This window comes from Salvelinus sp. IW2-2015, unplaced genomic scaffold, assembly GCF_002910315.2.
Source record: "Salvelinus sp. IW2-2015 unplaced genomic scaffold, ASM291031v2 Un_scaffold16660, whole genome shotgun sequence".
Classification (NCBI taxonomy): domain Eukaryota; kingdom Metazoa; phylum Chordata; class Actinopteri; order Salmoniformes; family Salmonidae; genus Salvelinus; species Salvelinus sp. IW2-2015.
In genome coordinates this window covers 123,672-140,494 of record NW_019957696.1, presented here as the reverse complement: position 1 = coordinate 140,494, position 16,823 = coordinate 123,672, and the positions used below count along the sequence as shown (strand labels likewise).

At 43.7% G+C, this 16,823-nt stretch overlaps 1 protein-coding gene across 1 annotated transcript in view; it reads left to right on the top strand.

Annotated features, from left to right (window-relative positions):
• The first annotated feature begins 462 nt into the window (after nucleotides 1–462).
• The window catches only part of LOC112081023 (calmodulin-binding transcription activator 1-like), a 42,827-nt gene continuing 26,466 nt past the window's right edge, over nucleotides 463–16,823 (top strand). Inside the window, 3 exon segments of the mRNA XM_070442818.1 lie at nucleotides 463–2,503; nucleotides 8,779–8,905; nucleotides 9,227–9,361. Coding sequence (XP_070298919.1) covers nucleotides 551–2,503; nucleotides 8,779–8,905; nucleotides 9,227–9,361 — 2,215 coding nt within the window. The 5' untranslated portion in view covers nucleotides 463–550.

The window sequence follows — 16,823 nt, the reverse complement described above, 5'->3', positions numbered from 1 at the left end:
GTAACGTTAACGGGAAAAAAGGACAGGCACAAGCAAGAGTATGAAAGAGTCCCAGGAGTAAAATGAAAGTAATCAATACAGTGAGATTGAAGTGACAAGTGGAGATTCACTGTACTATTCTGCATTCTTTCTAAATGACTGATGACTTCTACTGTATCTCGAGCTATCTCTCAGTAACCTCTCCTATCTCCCTCTAACAGGCGCAGGGAGCAGCGTGCACCACAAGTGCAACAGCGCCAAACACCGCATCATCTCCCCCAAGGTGGACCCCCGTGGAGGCTACAGCAGCGGTCACTCTGAGGTCCAGAACAACGACGTGTCCGAGGGCAAGACCGAGCACAGCAGCCATGGAGGAGGGGGTGGAGGAGGAGGGAAGAGCTCAGGGGGAGGAGGGGGTAGCGCCAGAGAGAAACGCAATGGAAAGGTCCACAAGCCTGTTCTCCTGCACCAGAACAGCACAGAGGTGTCCTCTACCAACCAGGTGGAGGTCCCAGACACCACCCAGAACTCCCCTGTGTCCATCAGCAGTGGCCTGAACAGCGACCCAGACATGGCTGACAGTCCCGTGGTGACGGGCTTGGGCCATGTAGCCGCCGTCATGTCCCAGAGTGTCTTCATGTCCGAGGTGACCGGAGACCCCGTCTACAGCATGTCCCCCAATGGGGGCCCCAACGCCCACCTCATGGGCCCCGACGCAGCCTCCCAGGGCCTGGTGTTGTCCGGTGTGGTGGCAGACAACCACAAGTTTGCCTTCCCCAGCGGAGGGGCTGGGGAGGGTCCCGGGGGGGCAGGGGGAGCAGATGGGCTGTCCATGCTGTCTGCAGCCGGTGTGTCTGAGGAGCTGGTCCTGTCCAGCAGCCTGGATGCCGGAGGCATGAAGATACCTGAGACCACCATGAACTTTGACCCTGACTGCTTCCTCAACAACCCCAAGCAGGGCCAGACCTACGGGGGCAGCAGGCTGAAGGGGGGCGGCAGCTCCTCCTCTTCCTCCTCTTCCTCCAACGGCACCAACGGCAGTATGCAGCGCTCTCCATCCATGTCAGACTCTGGATACAGCTTCAACTCTGCTCTGGTGAAGAACATCAAGACGGAGGACATGTCCTTCGAGCAGCAGCTGGCCACAGAGCAGGGATACCAGGTGGGGGRGGTGGTGAGCTGTGGAGGAGGTGMYMCTMGTTCCTCTGGGGCWYGTTCAGCACAGYGCTCCCTCGGCCTGACCCCTGCAGGCTCTCTGCTGCCCTCTGGAGGAGGCCTGAGCCCCAGCACCACCCTGGAGCAGATGGACTTCAGTGCCATCGATGCCAAGCAGGAKTACRCSTCCGGGGCTGGGWCAGTGGGCTATGGCCAGSCTATYAACAGCCCCCACCTCTCCCACCAGAGCCACTCGCCCAGCTTCTTCCTCCAGGACACCCAGCAGCCCGGCCAGGCCCAGCAGGGCAGGTCCTCCATGGGCCAGAAGACTCARCTGATGGAGCACAACTCCCACGACTCCACAGCTTACATGGGCCTGCAGGTGGTCAAGACGGATTCCCCTGGCATTAATGGCCACCTCCACCACCACCACCAGAGCCACCACAGGGCCAACTGCAACGGGGGCTCCCCCACCGAGGGGCCAGGGCAGGGGCCTGGGTCTCTCCAGCTTCTGCAGTACCAGGGGGGCTTCCCTGGGCTGGGGCCAGAGCATGAGGAGGTGGTGGGTCTGGAGCAGCCAGGCAGCGTGGGCTCAGGCCAGGCCGGGGGAACAGAGAACGGAGAGGGCCTACTGAAGCCTGGAGATCACCTCCAGGCCTGTGGAGGAGGCAACCCAGAGGGAGGAGGGACAGAGCACTACCTGCAGCAGGCCAACGGTGGAGGAGGTCAGGGAGGCGGAGGAGGAGGGGAAGGAGTGACCATGCATAATGGAAATGGCATCAACAACGACGGCAGCAATCGCTCACAGCAGCAGCTGCAGCCCCTCCTCCAGGGGGCTGGGATGGTCCAGGGCCTCTACAACACCGTGGGGCCCCACCAGGGCCTGGGCGGAGCGGGCTCTAACGGGGGAGCAGGAGGGGGAGGCATGGAGATCAGCCTGGACCACTTCGACATCTCCTTTGGAAACCAGTTCTCTGACCTCATCAATGACTTCATCTCTGTGGACGGTAGTGGAACCAACATGGCGGCCGGGGGAGCTCTTTACAACCACCAGCTGGTGGCCAACCACGGCTCAGACGGTCAGGCCACGCCTAGCGGAGCTCCCCAGCAGGGCCAGGAGGACGGAGGGGTAGGAGGGGCCCGGGGGGCAGGATACAGCCCCTCAGAGCTCTGTCTCCAGCCCTGCTGCAGCCCTCAGTCTCTGGGTGCCGGGGCTGGGGGTGCAGGGACGGAGTCAGGCTCTCTGGCATACATGGACGTGGCGGAGGTGGTGTCTGCAGCCGTGGCCCACGGGGCTCTGGGGATGTTGCAGGCCACAGGGAGACTCTTCATGGTCACTGACTACTCGCCCGAGTGGTCCTACCCTGAGGTGAGCCTCCACCACACTAGCAGTGCATATACTCCTTATTTCACAAAGCATTACACTCCAATTGAGTTACCAAATGTAGTTACAAAGATGTTTTGTCGTTGTGATTGGGTAAACGCATACAGAGAGGCAATTTCTCAAGTTCCACTTTGGTCAGACAGAAATAATGGATCTCCTTCAACCAACCTGAACTGCCAAAATATAGGAAACACTTTAGTAAACCAGGGATACAAAGTATATTGAAAGCAGGTGCTTACACACAGGTGTGGTTCCTGAGCAATTTCTAACCAATGAATTAACATCCCATCATGCTTAGGGTCATGTATAAAAATGGTGGGCAGGAGGACTCCAGAGTGGCGCAACTGTATAAAGCACTGCATTGCAGCGCTTGAGGCATCACTACAGACCCGGGTTCAATCCCAGGCTGTGTCACAGCTGGCCATGACCGGGAGARGCATGAGGAGGCACACAATTGGCCCAGCGTCGTCCGGGTTAGGGGCGGGTTTGGCTGGCCAGGATTTCCTTGTTCCATCGCGCTCTAGCGACTCCATGTGGCGGGCCGAGTGCCTGCAAGCTGACTTCGGTCGCCAGCTGGACGTGTTTCCTCCGACACATTGGTGCAGCTGGCTTCCGGGTTAAACGAGCAGTGTGTCAAGAAGCAGTGTGGCTTGACAGGTTCGCGGTTCGGAGGACACATGGCTCTCGGCCTTCGCCTCTCCCAAGTCCGTATGGGAGTTTCAGCGATGGGACAAGACTGTAACTACCAATTGGGGGAGAAACAGGTTGTAAAAAGTACAGAAAAAAATGCTTGGTAGACCCAGTTGCTCAATAGTTTGGCTACCATTGCTATGCACTCATAGGATGACAATACCCCCATCCGCAGGTCACTGAATGGTTTGATGAGCATGAAAATGATGTAAACCATATGCCATGGATGTCTCAGTCACCAGATCTCAACCCAATTGACCACTTATGAGAGATTCTGGAGCGGCGCCACCATCAACAAAACACCAAATAATGCAATTTCTTGTGGAAGAATGGTGTTGCATGCCCTCCAACAGAGTTCCAGAATCGATGCCAAGGCGCTTTGAAGCTGATCTGGCTCGTGGTGGTCCAACGCTCTATGTCGTTTTCTTTGTTTTGGCAGTTACCTGAACATATCAACATAGTTTGAATGAACTGTAATATCACTGTGCAACCACCGGATGGCAGCTCAATAAAGTACAAAACAGAGAGTAAAGGAGTCTGTGTAATGCCAGTAGCACTGTCCAACCACAGGATGGCAGCTCAATAAAGTACACTCCCCTATGTATTTATTTGGACAGTGATGTTAATAAAACTTTAAATGTGGCTCTATACTCCAGCATTTTGGATTTGACATCAAATGTTTTATGTGAGGAGACAGAACAGAATGTCACCTTGTATTTGAGGGTATGTTCATACATATGTTTTACCATTTAGAAATGATGACTTTGTGTATCTAGTCCCCCATTTGAAGGTGTCATAAGTATTTGGACAAATTCACTTATAGTGTATTGCATTTACAGTCAAAAGTTAAGTATTTTGGTTCCATATTCTTAGCACGCAATAACTACATCAAGCTTGTGACAACAAACGTGTTGGATGCATTTGCAGTTTGTTTTGGTTGTGTTTCAGATTATGTTGTGGGATAAATCCATTTGAATTCAGTCACTTTTTGACAGCACCCCTTTTGATTTGAACGAAACCTTCGATACATATTTGCCCATCGTAGAAGTGCTCAGAAAGGGACTTTTTGGACCTGAGTGACAAAACATTCAAGAGATAAAGGTAATCAAAGTTGACCTATTTTGCATGCCCCACCATACCATGAGACATCCATTCTTAATCACTGGAAAAGATAAACAGTTGAGATTTATAGAATTTAGAGCTTACAACACAGGGTTGTCAAATTATTTMATCATTTCTGGAGAAAAAACATATACATATAAAATGTTCCTTTTTTTACCTTCAACGTCAATTAATACTTACTTACACTCCAATCTGTTTCAATTAATACTTACTTACACTCCAATCTGTTTCAATTAATACTTACTTACACTCCAATCTGTTTTCAATTAATACTTACTTACACTCCAATCTGTTTCAATTAATATCTTACTTACACTCCAATCTGTTTCAATTAATACTTACTTACACTCCAATCTGTTTCAATTAATACTTACTTACACTCCAATTTGTTTCAATTAATACTTATTTACACTCCAATCTGTTTCAATTAATACTTACTTACACTCCAATCTGTTTCAATTAATACTTACTTACACTCCAATTCTGTTTCAATTAATACTTACTTACCTCCAATTGTTTCAATTAATACTTACTTACACTCCAATTTGTTTCAATTAATACTTACTTACACTCCAATCTGTTTCAATTAATACTTACTTACACTCCAATCTGTTTCAATTAATACTTACTTACACTCCAATCTGTTTCAATTAATACTTTACTTACACTCCAATCTGTTTCAATTAATACCTTACTTACACTCCAATGTGTTTAAATTAATACTAACTTACACTCCAACTGTTTCAATTAATACTTACTTACACTCCAATTTGTTTCAATTAATACTTACTTACACTCCAATCTGTTTCAATTAATACTTACTACACTCAATCTGTTTCAATTAATACTTACTTACACTCCAATCTGTTTCATAAATACTTACTTACACTCCAATTTTTCAATTAAAACGTTACTTCACTCCAATTGTTTCAATTAATAAGCTTACTTACACTCCAATCTGTTTCAATTAATAACTTACTTACACTCCAATTTGTTTCAATTAATACTTACTTACACTCCAATTGTTTCAATTAATACTTACTTACACTCCAATTTGTTTCAATTAATACTTACTTACACTCCAATTGTTTCAATTAATACTTCTTACATCCAATTGTTTTTCAATTAATACTTACTTACACTCCAATTTGTTTCAATTAATACTTACTTACACTCCAATTGTTTCAATTATAACTTACTTACACTCCAATGTGTTTCAATTAATACTTACTTACACTCCAATTTGTTTAATTAATACTTACTTACACTCCAATGTTTCAATTAATACTTACTTACACTCCATTGTTTCAATTATCTTACTTACACTCCAATTTGTTCAATTAATACTTACTTACACTCCAATTTGTTTTCAATTAATACTTACTTACACTCCATTGTTTCAATTAATACTTACTTACACTCCAATTGTTTTCAATTAATACTTACTTACACTCCAATTTGTTCAATTAATACTTACTTACACTCCAATTTGTTTTCAATTAATACTTACTTACACTCCAATGTGTTCAATTAATACTTACTTACACTCCAATTTGTTTCAATTAATACGTTACTTACACTCCAATTTGTTTCACATTAATACTTACTTACACTCCAATTGTTTCAATTAAATACTTACTTACACTCCAATTGTTTCAATTAATACTTACTTACACTCCAATTGTTTCAATTAATACTTACTTACACTCAATTTGTTTTCAATTAATACTTACTTACACTCCAATTTGTTCAATTAATAACGCTTACTTACACTCCAATTTGTTCAATTAATAACGCTTACTTACACTCCAATTTGTTTCAATTAATAACGCTTACTTACACTCCAATTTGTTTCAATTAATAACGCTTACTACACTTTGCCAATTTGTTTCAATTAATAACGCTTACTTACACTCCAATTTGTTTCAATTAATAACGCTTACTTACACTCCAATTTGTTTCATATTCGCATATTTTGTTGTGCCCACCCTCAGTTGAGACACAACATGCTCTTGAATACAAGGTGGGTGTCATGTTTTGGCTGATAAATGTATTAACAAGTGGAATCAAATTTAAATGTCAACTTTCAAATAGTACTACAAAGATGGTTGGAGGTCCACACATAAGAGAATGTTGATTTGAATGAGAATAGCTGTTTTAAATTATACTGTCCTCCATTGGAAACATATTGAAATCATAGAAATATAGATAGTAGAATAGACATGACTATTTAGGTTAACATTTGACGGTGGGTGGACCGGTGGTCATCTTTGTGGTAGTAATTAGAAGTTAAAATGTCAATTCAATTTAAATGTCAATGGTGTACCATCTAAATTGCAGTGGTCTGAAGGGATAGGTCCATTCTATGAACGCTATTTCTATGAATGAAATGACACCCACCCTGTATTCAAGAGCATGTCTCAACTGATGGCGGGCACAACACAAACACCTCAGATGATGTCAATTAGCGTCTAAGCTACTACATGTGCAAATATTTAAAGGTTAAAGGTTAAAAAAAAAATATATTAAAATCATAAAATAGTTTGACAACCCTGTTTGTAAGCTTTTAAATAATATCAATCTCAACCATTTATATTTCCCAGTGATGACGACATGGATGTCTCATGGTATGGTGGGGTCTGCAGAATAGGTCAACCTTGAGCACCTTTATCTCTTGAATGGTCTGACATTCAGGTCCAAAAAGTCCCTTTCTGAGCATTTCTTCAATGGGCAAACATGTATTTTTAATTAAAAAAATATTTGATTTTTTTACTTGGCAAGTCAGTTAAGAACAAAATCTTATTTACAATGACAGCCTACCGGGGAACAGTGGGTTAACTGCCTTGTTGACAGCTTTTTACCTTGTCAGCTCTGGGATTCGATCCAGCAACCATTAGGTTACTGGCCCAACACTCGGCTATCTGCCACCCCATGAAAATATAAATGAATGGTAAATAATGTACTGTGTCATTTTGGAGACTCTTTTATTGTAAATAAGAATAGAATATCTTTCTGAACACTTTTACATTAATGTGGATGCTGCCATGATTATGAATAATCCTGAATGAATCGTGAATAATGATGAGAGAAAAAGTTACAGATGCAAAAATATCATACCCCCATTACATGCTAACCTCTCACCATTACAATAACAGGGGAGGTTAGCATACCCCCAAGACATGCTAACCTCTCACTATTACAATAACAGGGGAGGTTAGCATACCCCCAATACATGCTAACCTCTCACCATTACAATAACAGGGGAGGTTAGCATACCTCCAAGACATGCTAACCTCTCACCATTACAATAACAGGGGAGGTTAGCATACCTCCAAGACATGCTAACCTCTCACCATTACAATAACAGGGGAGGTTAGTATACCTCCAATACATGCTAACCTCTCTCCATTACAATAACAAGGGAGGTTAGCATACCTCCAATACATGCTAACTTCTCTCCATTACAATAACAGGGGAGGTTAGCATACCTCTAATACATGCTAACCTCTCTCCATTACAATAACAGGGGAGGTTAGCATTTTTGGGGGTATGATATTTATGCCTCTGTGACTTTCTCTCTCATCATTATTCACGATTCATTCTTGATTATTCTTAATCATGGCAGCGTCCACATTAATGCAGAAGCATTCAGAAACATATTCTATTCTTATTTACACTAAAAGTGACTCCAAAATGACAAAATACATGATTTACTATTCATTTTTATTGGGCACAGCATAATCCAAACCACAACCAAAGAAAACTGCAAATGTATCCAACAAGTTTGCAGGGTCACAAGCRTGACATAGTAATTCTGTGCTATAGGAATATTGGACCAAATACTAAACCTTTGACTAAATTGAATACACTAAGTGAAGTTGTCCAAATACTTATGACACCTTCAAATTGGGGGACTAGATAGTCTAACGTGCTTTCACTTCTACACGGTAAAACAGATATGTATGAAAATACCCTCAAATAAAAAGTGACATTCTGTACGGTCACCTTTTATAAAACATTTCAAATCCAAAATGCTGGAGTATAGAGCCAAATTAAAAGTTTTAGCTTCACTGTCCAAATACATAAGCGAGTGGAGTGTACTGTATGTACAGAGAACGTCGGTTTAACGCCAAGGACACTGTTCATCCACAAGATGGCAACCACTTTGGTCAAACAGAAAAATGGCTGTAATATCACTGTCCAACCACAGGACGGCAACGCAGTAAATATAGCAGAGACATTAAACGGTTGTGTAATGCCAATCTTCCACCACTTGGTGGCAGCATTTTGAGACTACGTCACTGTGTTCACGTTATTCCTACTATTCTCCACAAGATGGCAGCATGACATTAAATCATGGCCAAATTCACACTTGCTCCCTAATACCCAGTATAGATCCAGATGATCCAGTTTCCCGCGCTGTGAGTCTGTGTGCATATCTGTTTCAGGGAGGAGTGAAGGTGCTCATCACTGGTCCATGGCAGGAGGCCAGCTCTAACTACAACTGCCTGTTTGATCAGATATCTGTCCCTGCCTCTCTCATCCAGCCTGGGGTGCTGCGCTGCTACTGCCCAGGTAAGACTGGTCTCAGTGGCCTGGCCTTGACACACCCTCTGGATCCTTCCACCAGGGTTGACTGGAAACACAGTGTACTGTACCTACCAGGGATATCAGTCGTTATCTTTTAGACTTAGATCAGCATACATTACATGAAGGTCTGTACTCATGTCTCTGTTCCTCAGTTGAGATTGTCTCCCTGGCCACTGAGAAGTTTTAAGAAGAAGAATATAATGTTCCAAGGAGGTCTACAGGTGGTTAGAGTCAGGAGCATTGGAGTTGTAGCAGTTGTCAGTGAAGTGTCTGACTCGGACTCCCTCTGTCTGTCTCTGTCCACAGCTCATGACACTGGGCTGGTGACACTGCAGGTGACTGCCAGTAACCAGATCATCTCTAACTCAGTGGTGTTTGAGTACAAAGCCCGCGCTCTGCCCTCACTGCCCTCCTCACAACACGACTGGCTCTCACTGGACGGTAAGATATCTCGGTCTATCTTCCTCTCTCTTTTTGCCTCACTATGTCTTTCTGTGTCTCTTTATCTCTCTCTCTGCTTCCCCCTCTCTCTTTATTTKTCTCTATGCTTCCCCCTCTCTCTTTCTCTCTCTCTGCTTACCCTTCTCTCTTTCTCGCTCTCCCTGCTTCCTCTTCTCTCTTTCTCTCTCTCCCTGCTTCCCCCTCGCTTTCTCTCTCTGCTTCCCCCTCTCTTTCTCTCTCGTTCTCCTTCCCCGTCTCTCTTCCTCTCTCTTTTTGCCTCACTATGTCTTTCTGTGTCTCTTTATCTCTCTCTCTGCTTCCCCCTCTCTCTTTATCTCTCTCTCTGCTTCCTCCTCTCTCTTTTTCTCTCTCTCTTGCTCTCCCTGTCCTTCTGCCCTGGGCACCAGAGAAGTGCTATCTGCTGGCTCATCCTAAATGACTCTCCGCTGTGCTGTCGTGTTGCTGCTCTGTGTGTCACAAATCACAACTACCTGTGTATTTATATTACAGTATGTTCTAGAGGCATGTGGCTGTGTGGTGGCTGGTCCATGATGGACAGTAATCACTTGAAGATTGAGTTGGATTTCAGTACATTGGAGAGTACTAGTCCTTTTCCTGTTGTCCTGTATCTGTGAGAGGATCCTGTAGTGTTAATAATGTGGTCTGATAGACATTTCGGAATCAATATATGCAGTGAATCAACTTCATTATGGGCTTTCAGGACCATGGAGAACACTAGTCATCAGTCATCAGGTGTGATAGCAGCAGTGAGTCAACTCCATTGGGATCTTGGGATCAGGTTGTATTTCAGGACCATGGAGAACACTAGTCATCAGTCATCAGGTGTGATAGCAGCAGTTAGTCAACTCCATTGGGATCTTGGGATCAGGTTTTATTTCAGGACCATGGAGAACACTAGTCTTGTTCTGTGTCTTCAATGTTTTCTGATGTCAGGATCAATAGTTGGGTCAAATGAGTACCTTTTGGGTAGTGTAAAGATTTTATTTCACCTAGTTTTAACATTCTGCCATACAGAGCACATGTTCAATTTAATACAAAACACATTTTCCCATCTCAAGAGGTTAAATACCAAAATGTCCACACTAAGAGACTATTAAGTGCCACATAAAGTAACAGGGTTGACCGTAGCAGGGTTGACCGTAGCAGGGTTGACCGCAACATGGTTGACCGTAACAGGGTTGACCGTAACAGGGTTGACCGTAACAGGGTTGACTGTAACAGGGTTAACGATTTAATCAGCCATAAATCCCATGTCAGGGGAAATGGAAGCTTGTTGTGTGCAACAGGGAGGGGCAATTGAATGCAAGCTTCATTACAATTACACATGAATTGTAATTGCTTAAGAAATTCTAGCCTGTCTATCTATGGGGAACAGGGTTGACGTGTTATGCTGGACCCCCTCAGTTTTCCACCACAAAACACTAGAAAATGGCCAAAAACAGTAGAACCAGCTCATGTTGGGGTTCAGTGGGTTGAAATCTTCCTAGAAGTCACAGAGGGACATGTCTAAATGCAGCATTTAGTCTTTATTCATACATAAAAAACCTGATTGAATGAATTCTTCATGTGGTCTATATTAAAGGGCACTTGGTTTAATAAAACAGGCTTTCAATCTTCAATATTGGTGCAAAATTCCTACTTAAAATATCAAAGTGAAAAGGCACTCCGTTCGTGGAACGACCCAATTGCAGTGGATCAACTGTAGTAGAAACTCAGTTCATCTTGGGTTTGATTTGGACCATGGCCCAGAACCATGAAGAGCACCAGTCCTTGTCCTGTGTCTTTCAGACGATGCTATTGTGTTCTGATAGACATGTCAGGATCCATATCTAATAGCTGCAGTGAATCGACTTAGTTGATCATGGATGTTAGAGTCTTGGCATCACTGCAAATAGATCTCCTCGAACCACTATGACATACATGAGTGTATGTTGTTCGGCACACATGGGAATTTTGATTGGCTGCACAATGAAGACTAGGGCTCAAGGACTTCGCAGCAGGAAGTCTTGTGAATTAGTATATTTAGACTGCAATGAAGTGAGGCACTTGAGTAGGGCGAGTGTACTGTATGAATGAATGGTGGAGGAATACACTGGTTCCGCCGCACCGCACCACATCTGCCTGGGAGCCGGTGGTTCTTGATTATTCAATCCCACTCCCTCAAGGGGCGTCTGCAATGCAGCTGTCCCGTCAGCCCGCTCCTGTACTCTCCTCCCCTCTCTTCACCATGCCCTACTTTAGCCTGTCAATGCACAGTCGCACACACACACTGCAGTAGCTGCCTCACAGGTCCATTCATACAGTACACTCACCCTACTCTCTCTGTCTCACAGGTCCATTCATACAGTACACTCACCCCTTAACTCTCTCTGCCTCACAGGTCCATTCATACAGTACACTCACCCTACTCTCCTGTCTCACAGGTCCATTCATACAGTACACTCACCCTACTCTCTCTGTCTCACAGGTCCATTCATACAGTACACTCACCCTACTCTCTCTGCCTCACAGGTCCATTCATACAGTACCCTCACCCTACTCTCTCGCCTCACAGGTCCATTCATTACAGTACACTCACCCTACTCTCTCTGCCTCACAAGGTCCATTCATACAGTACACTCACCCTACTCTCTCTGCCTCACAGGTCCATTCATACAGTACACTCACCCTACTCTCTCTGCCTCACAGGTCCATTCATAGAACCAGTCTCACTACTCTACACTCCACACTAAGCTAAGGAGCTGAGGGAAAACAGAGTCTGATCTATTACCTTACTACTTCTATTAACCCTTTCCCCTCTCCCGCTCTCTGCCTTGATATTGTCTTGCTATTGGTATTGGCTTATGGTTGCATTTTGCCGGTTATTTTGGATCTTCTCATTTGCCATGTATGGTAATCATTTATTTGATGTATTTTTCCACTCTGTTCATGTCCAAAGATTTCATGCTGGCTTTTCAGATGTATGCCTCTGTTGCCTCATGCCTGTCCTGATGATACTCATAAATACTAAATGGTGTTTGTTAAGTTCATCCTGCTAGAATCGACAGAGCCTGAAGCAGCTGGTCTAGTTCCAGATAGCACCCTATTCACTATATAGTGCACTACTTTTGACCATAGTCCTATGTGTGGAATATGGTAGCACGTGGGACGCGACCTAAGCCTGGGTGGTTGAACAGGCCATCCCTTGGTCACTTGTCTCAGGTGAATTGATCCAGATTAGATCCAGATGATTGGTGAGATAAACTGATTCAGACTGGTGTCAGTTGATCCATTCATGTTTAAAAACTCAACATAGCAAATGTATGTGTGCTGTAGATTTCCTTTCTATTTAGTATAGTGTTTTTTCAATAAACCTGGCAGGACTGAAGGTATGCGAGTTCCCCTTTTTTTTACATACAACATTGTTGCAATGCTCTATTTTAAGAAATACTCAACTCAATGTCAATCAAAGTGCATCAATTGTGGTTTTCTTAATGCTGTTTATGCAGGACTGTAGTGGCTGGTATGAATAACATAGTGACAAGAGAAAAAAGAACAAGGTGATACAATAGTATCATCCAGGATCATCCCCCCTGCCCTTTGCCCTCAGAACAGCCTCAATTTGTCGAGGCATGGACTCTACAAGGTGTCAAAAGCGTTCCACAGGGATGCTGTCCCATGTTGACTCCAATGCTTCCCACAGTTGTATCAAATTGGCTGGATGTCCTTTGGGTGGTGAACCATTCTTGATACACACGAGAAACTGTTGCGTGTGAGAAACCCAGTAGCGTTTCAGTTCTTGACACAAACCGGTGCACCTGGCACCTACTACCATACCCCATTTAAAAGCACTTAAATATTTTGTCTTATCCATTCACCCTCAATGGCACACATACACAATCCATGTCTCAATTGTCTCAAGGCTTAAAAATCCTTATTTAACCTGTCTCCTCCCCTTAATCTACTCGGATTGAAGTGGATTTAACAAGTGACATCAATAAGGGATCATAGCGTTCACCTGTATTCACCTGGTCAGTCTATGTCATGGAAAGAGCTGGTGTTCATAATGTTTTGTAGACTCAGTGAATATGTAGCCATTTTACAGCTGCACAATTTATTCTATTAAAATAAAGAATATAGTACGATATAGATGTTCATATTTCCACCTAATGCATTGTATACCGCTGCCTTTACATGCTTCATTTAATGAAATGTTGCACGTGCTACAGCACAGATAAACGTAACCTAGAAAAGACACCATTCCAGAGCTACTATATATGTAATACGACACTTAACCATTTGTGTGCCTGTATTGATCCATAATTCTATCAACTCATTAACCTACATCATTTAATTCCCATTCTTTAATAATAATAATAATAAGAGTTTAAATTGTCAGTAGGGTATAAGCTAAAGCTATTGGGCTCTCTTTCCCTTATCCGTTCATTTTGAAACTGTGCTATGATGTGCTAATGGTACGTACACAGCTGCCTGCCTTCCTGCCTTCCTTGATTTGTCATAATGCAGAGTGGGGGAGGAGCGCTTTTCCTTTCCTCTGCAGCACTGCAGGTACGGAGCCATGGGCAGGACAGAAAACACTGAGATATGGGAGCTGCAGAACAGGCTAATCAGAACCCACTAATCATTCTCTGTCCATGGTCCTGGACGGTCCCGGTGGCACTCGCTAATCGGGTACTGGTTCATTAGGAAGACAGTGCGCGCCAAATTAAGCCACACAGAGCTGCTAACCTCTCCGGTTGGTTCTCCATCTAATCTGAAAGTAAAGAGCTGTAGTAAAACTATCTACCAACCCGCATAACAAACCAAGAGACTGACCGTGGTCTACACAATGCATGGTCACGGTGTGCATGTTAGGTAGGCTAAATACGGTAAATTAGCGCAGACAGGGCAACAAGCGGTTTGCTCCAAATGAATCATTTCGATATAGACTGGAGCTGACATTTACCACGGGAGATAACGAATCCTTTGAATGCTACTCACTTTCAGGGACAATGAACCGAAGTAGGCCTAGCTGCAGGATACATATCAGGATGCGTCGAATATTTTCCCCATAAGATAAAATCAAACGAGAGAAAAACCGAATTGTACAAAACATGTACCCACCTCAGGTCTGTGTCGGTCGGCAGTTGAACATTAAAAAGTAAAAGTAACATTATAAATACTAATGAGAGCGCCAAGTTGGCGCGAGCTTTTAAAAGCTCGACGGCTTGAAGGGAAAACTAGGGCGTCTGTTTACCTGCGGCACGTGCGCACGACAACGTCTACTCTTGGCGATACGTTTTATTTTACTGCAGGCTAGTGAGGGACGGAGTAGAGAGAAGCGCAGGAGGGGAAGGAGGGGGTCGGAGAGAGAAAGAAGTGAAGGGGAGGGGGCTATGGTGGGAAGAGTAGTGAGCGGTCTTTATCTCTCTCTATCTTCCCTCACGTCGCTCTTTCACTTTGTTCTATTGTTGATGAGTGCTCTATCGAGCTTCTACACGTCAAGGATATTTTTACTCATAGCATCATTCATTACCTAGAAACTGTGGGAATTGGGAAACTGTGCACATAATTGAAATGCAGCATGCTTGGACTTTTGTCAGGATGCCAGTGAATGACATCTGCTTTTCCTAAAGAGAAGGGAAACAGTTTGGCTTTTCAGGGGGATTCTACCAATGGAAAATGAAGTAGAAGGTTAGATGTGTTTAGTTTCATATTTGTGGTGGACGGTGTTGTGGTGTATCTGTGTGTTATCTACTGGCGACTAACAGGAGAAGTTAAGTTACACAGGCGTTAGCGGTATTACTCCAAGGCTGACTGTACATTAACTCTGTATTGTTTCAAGACGAGTTATACCCTCAGGTTAAGCAGCCAGTCTGCTCGTTTACTATTGTTGGTCATGTTTTGTGGTGTGCTTTCTCAAAATGTTTAGTTTCACTGTCTGTGACTGTCTCCTTCATTTCACACTGTAGCAGTAGAGTAGTTAGTGTGGAACTACCACTGTACTCTTTGACTCTGTCTCATTATATGCCATTTCAGTTCTATTTGCATAGTCAATTAAACTGTAGCTTAGCATTGGTTCCAGCACTATCCTGAACATGCATATGCTTCAAATGGTAGCATGGTTTCACAGCTTAATATCACAGCATAAGTATTACTCAAAAAGCCAGGTAGGTTATCGACAGTTTATGTATCGCCTACGAACGAGATACTCTCAAAAAGCCTGAAAATGTCGGTAGCAAGGCGGTGATGCTTTCACGTGTAGGTGAAGGAAGTTGCTAGGATACAACTACTAGAGATGCCTTTTTGATGACTGGACACTTCAAATACTTTGTCTCATGGCTTCAACGATATTCTGCAGAAGGGTTTTGTTACTAAATAGCTTTTCACGGGTTTCTAATAGCGCATTTCCCCCCTCTTGTTGATCATGTGATTTAAAAGTATCGAGGAGTCAGGCTAGGTGGCTGTCGCATCCTGTTGTTCGGTCATGCTATCTTTTTAGCTTCGGTCACTAAATCATATGTATCTTACAACATGCCACAGTTGTGAAACTGGTTTTGTCTCGTTGTATGGTCTGTATTATGAGCACGCGATAACTAAAGAAGTCAGTTACTATTCATTAGTTTTCTAGCATCAAGTAAGCACGCAAAAGGTAGCCTGCTGTAGCCCTCCTGGTCAACTTGTTTTTGAGTTTAAGAAACACGATGCAGTGAATAGCAAAATGAGCGCTCGCGTAGTTTATTGTCTGCGAGAACGTTTTCAGCACCACGGGTCATTGGACAGCGACATTAGCGCGCGTCTATTTGTGAAAAGTATGCAGTTCACTTAGTATCATATTATTTTAGCTCTTCTCGTCATGTTTAATAACTGTAACAGATCTGTTGATTTGAATGTAAACTCTGAATGTAGCCTATCACTCTCCCACCTCTGCAAAAATATAAGTTACGTTCTTTACCCCCTAAAAAGCCCTGTCGAGTTGGTGTCACATAACTGCATGTATTGACTATGTGAAAAGTAGAACAGAACTTCAGAGTGGCATGTTCCAGTCAGTTTATCCCGTAAGACATTGGCAGATGTCAATTCTTGTTAAACTAATGATAGCAACACACAGAAACCAGAGAAGCCATTATAATGTGCCTACCATAGTATGTTTCAAATGCAATTGTAATAATGTACTGCTGCAGGAGTTTGTCTACTCCATTCAGAAATGGTTGATAGAATGAGAGCAGCTCCAGTGAAGTGGAAATGCTTACCTGGGAATGGCCAGCCTCTGGGCATGGCTTTACAGAAACCTGTGGAGGGAGGAATTGGCTCTTTGGAGAACATGACTCATTTGTTTCTTCTCTCTATGCATCCCCTTAAGGCAGTTTGTGTCTTCTCTCTATGCATCCCCTTAAGGCAATTTGTGTCTTCTCTCTATGCATCCCCTTAAGGCAATTTGTGTCTTCTCTCTATGCATCCC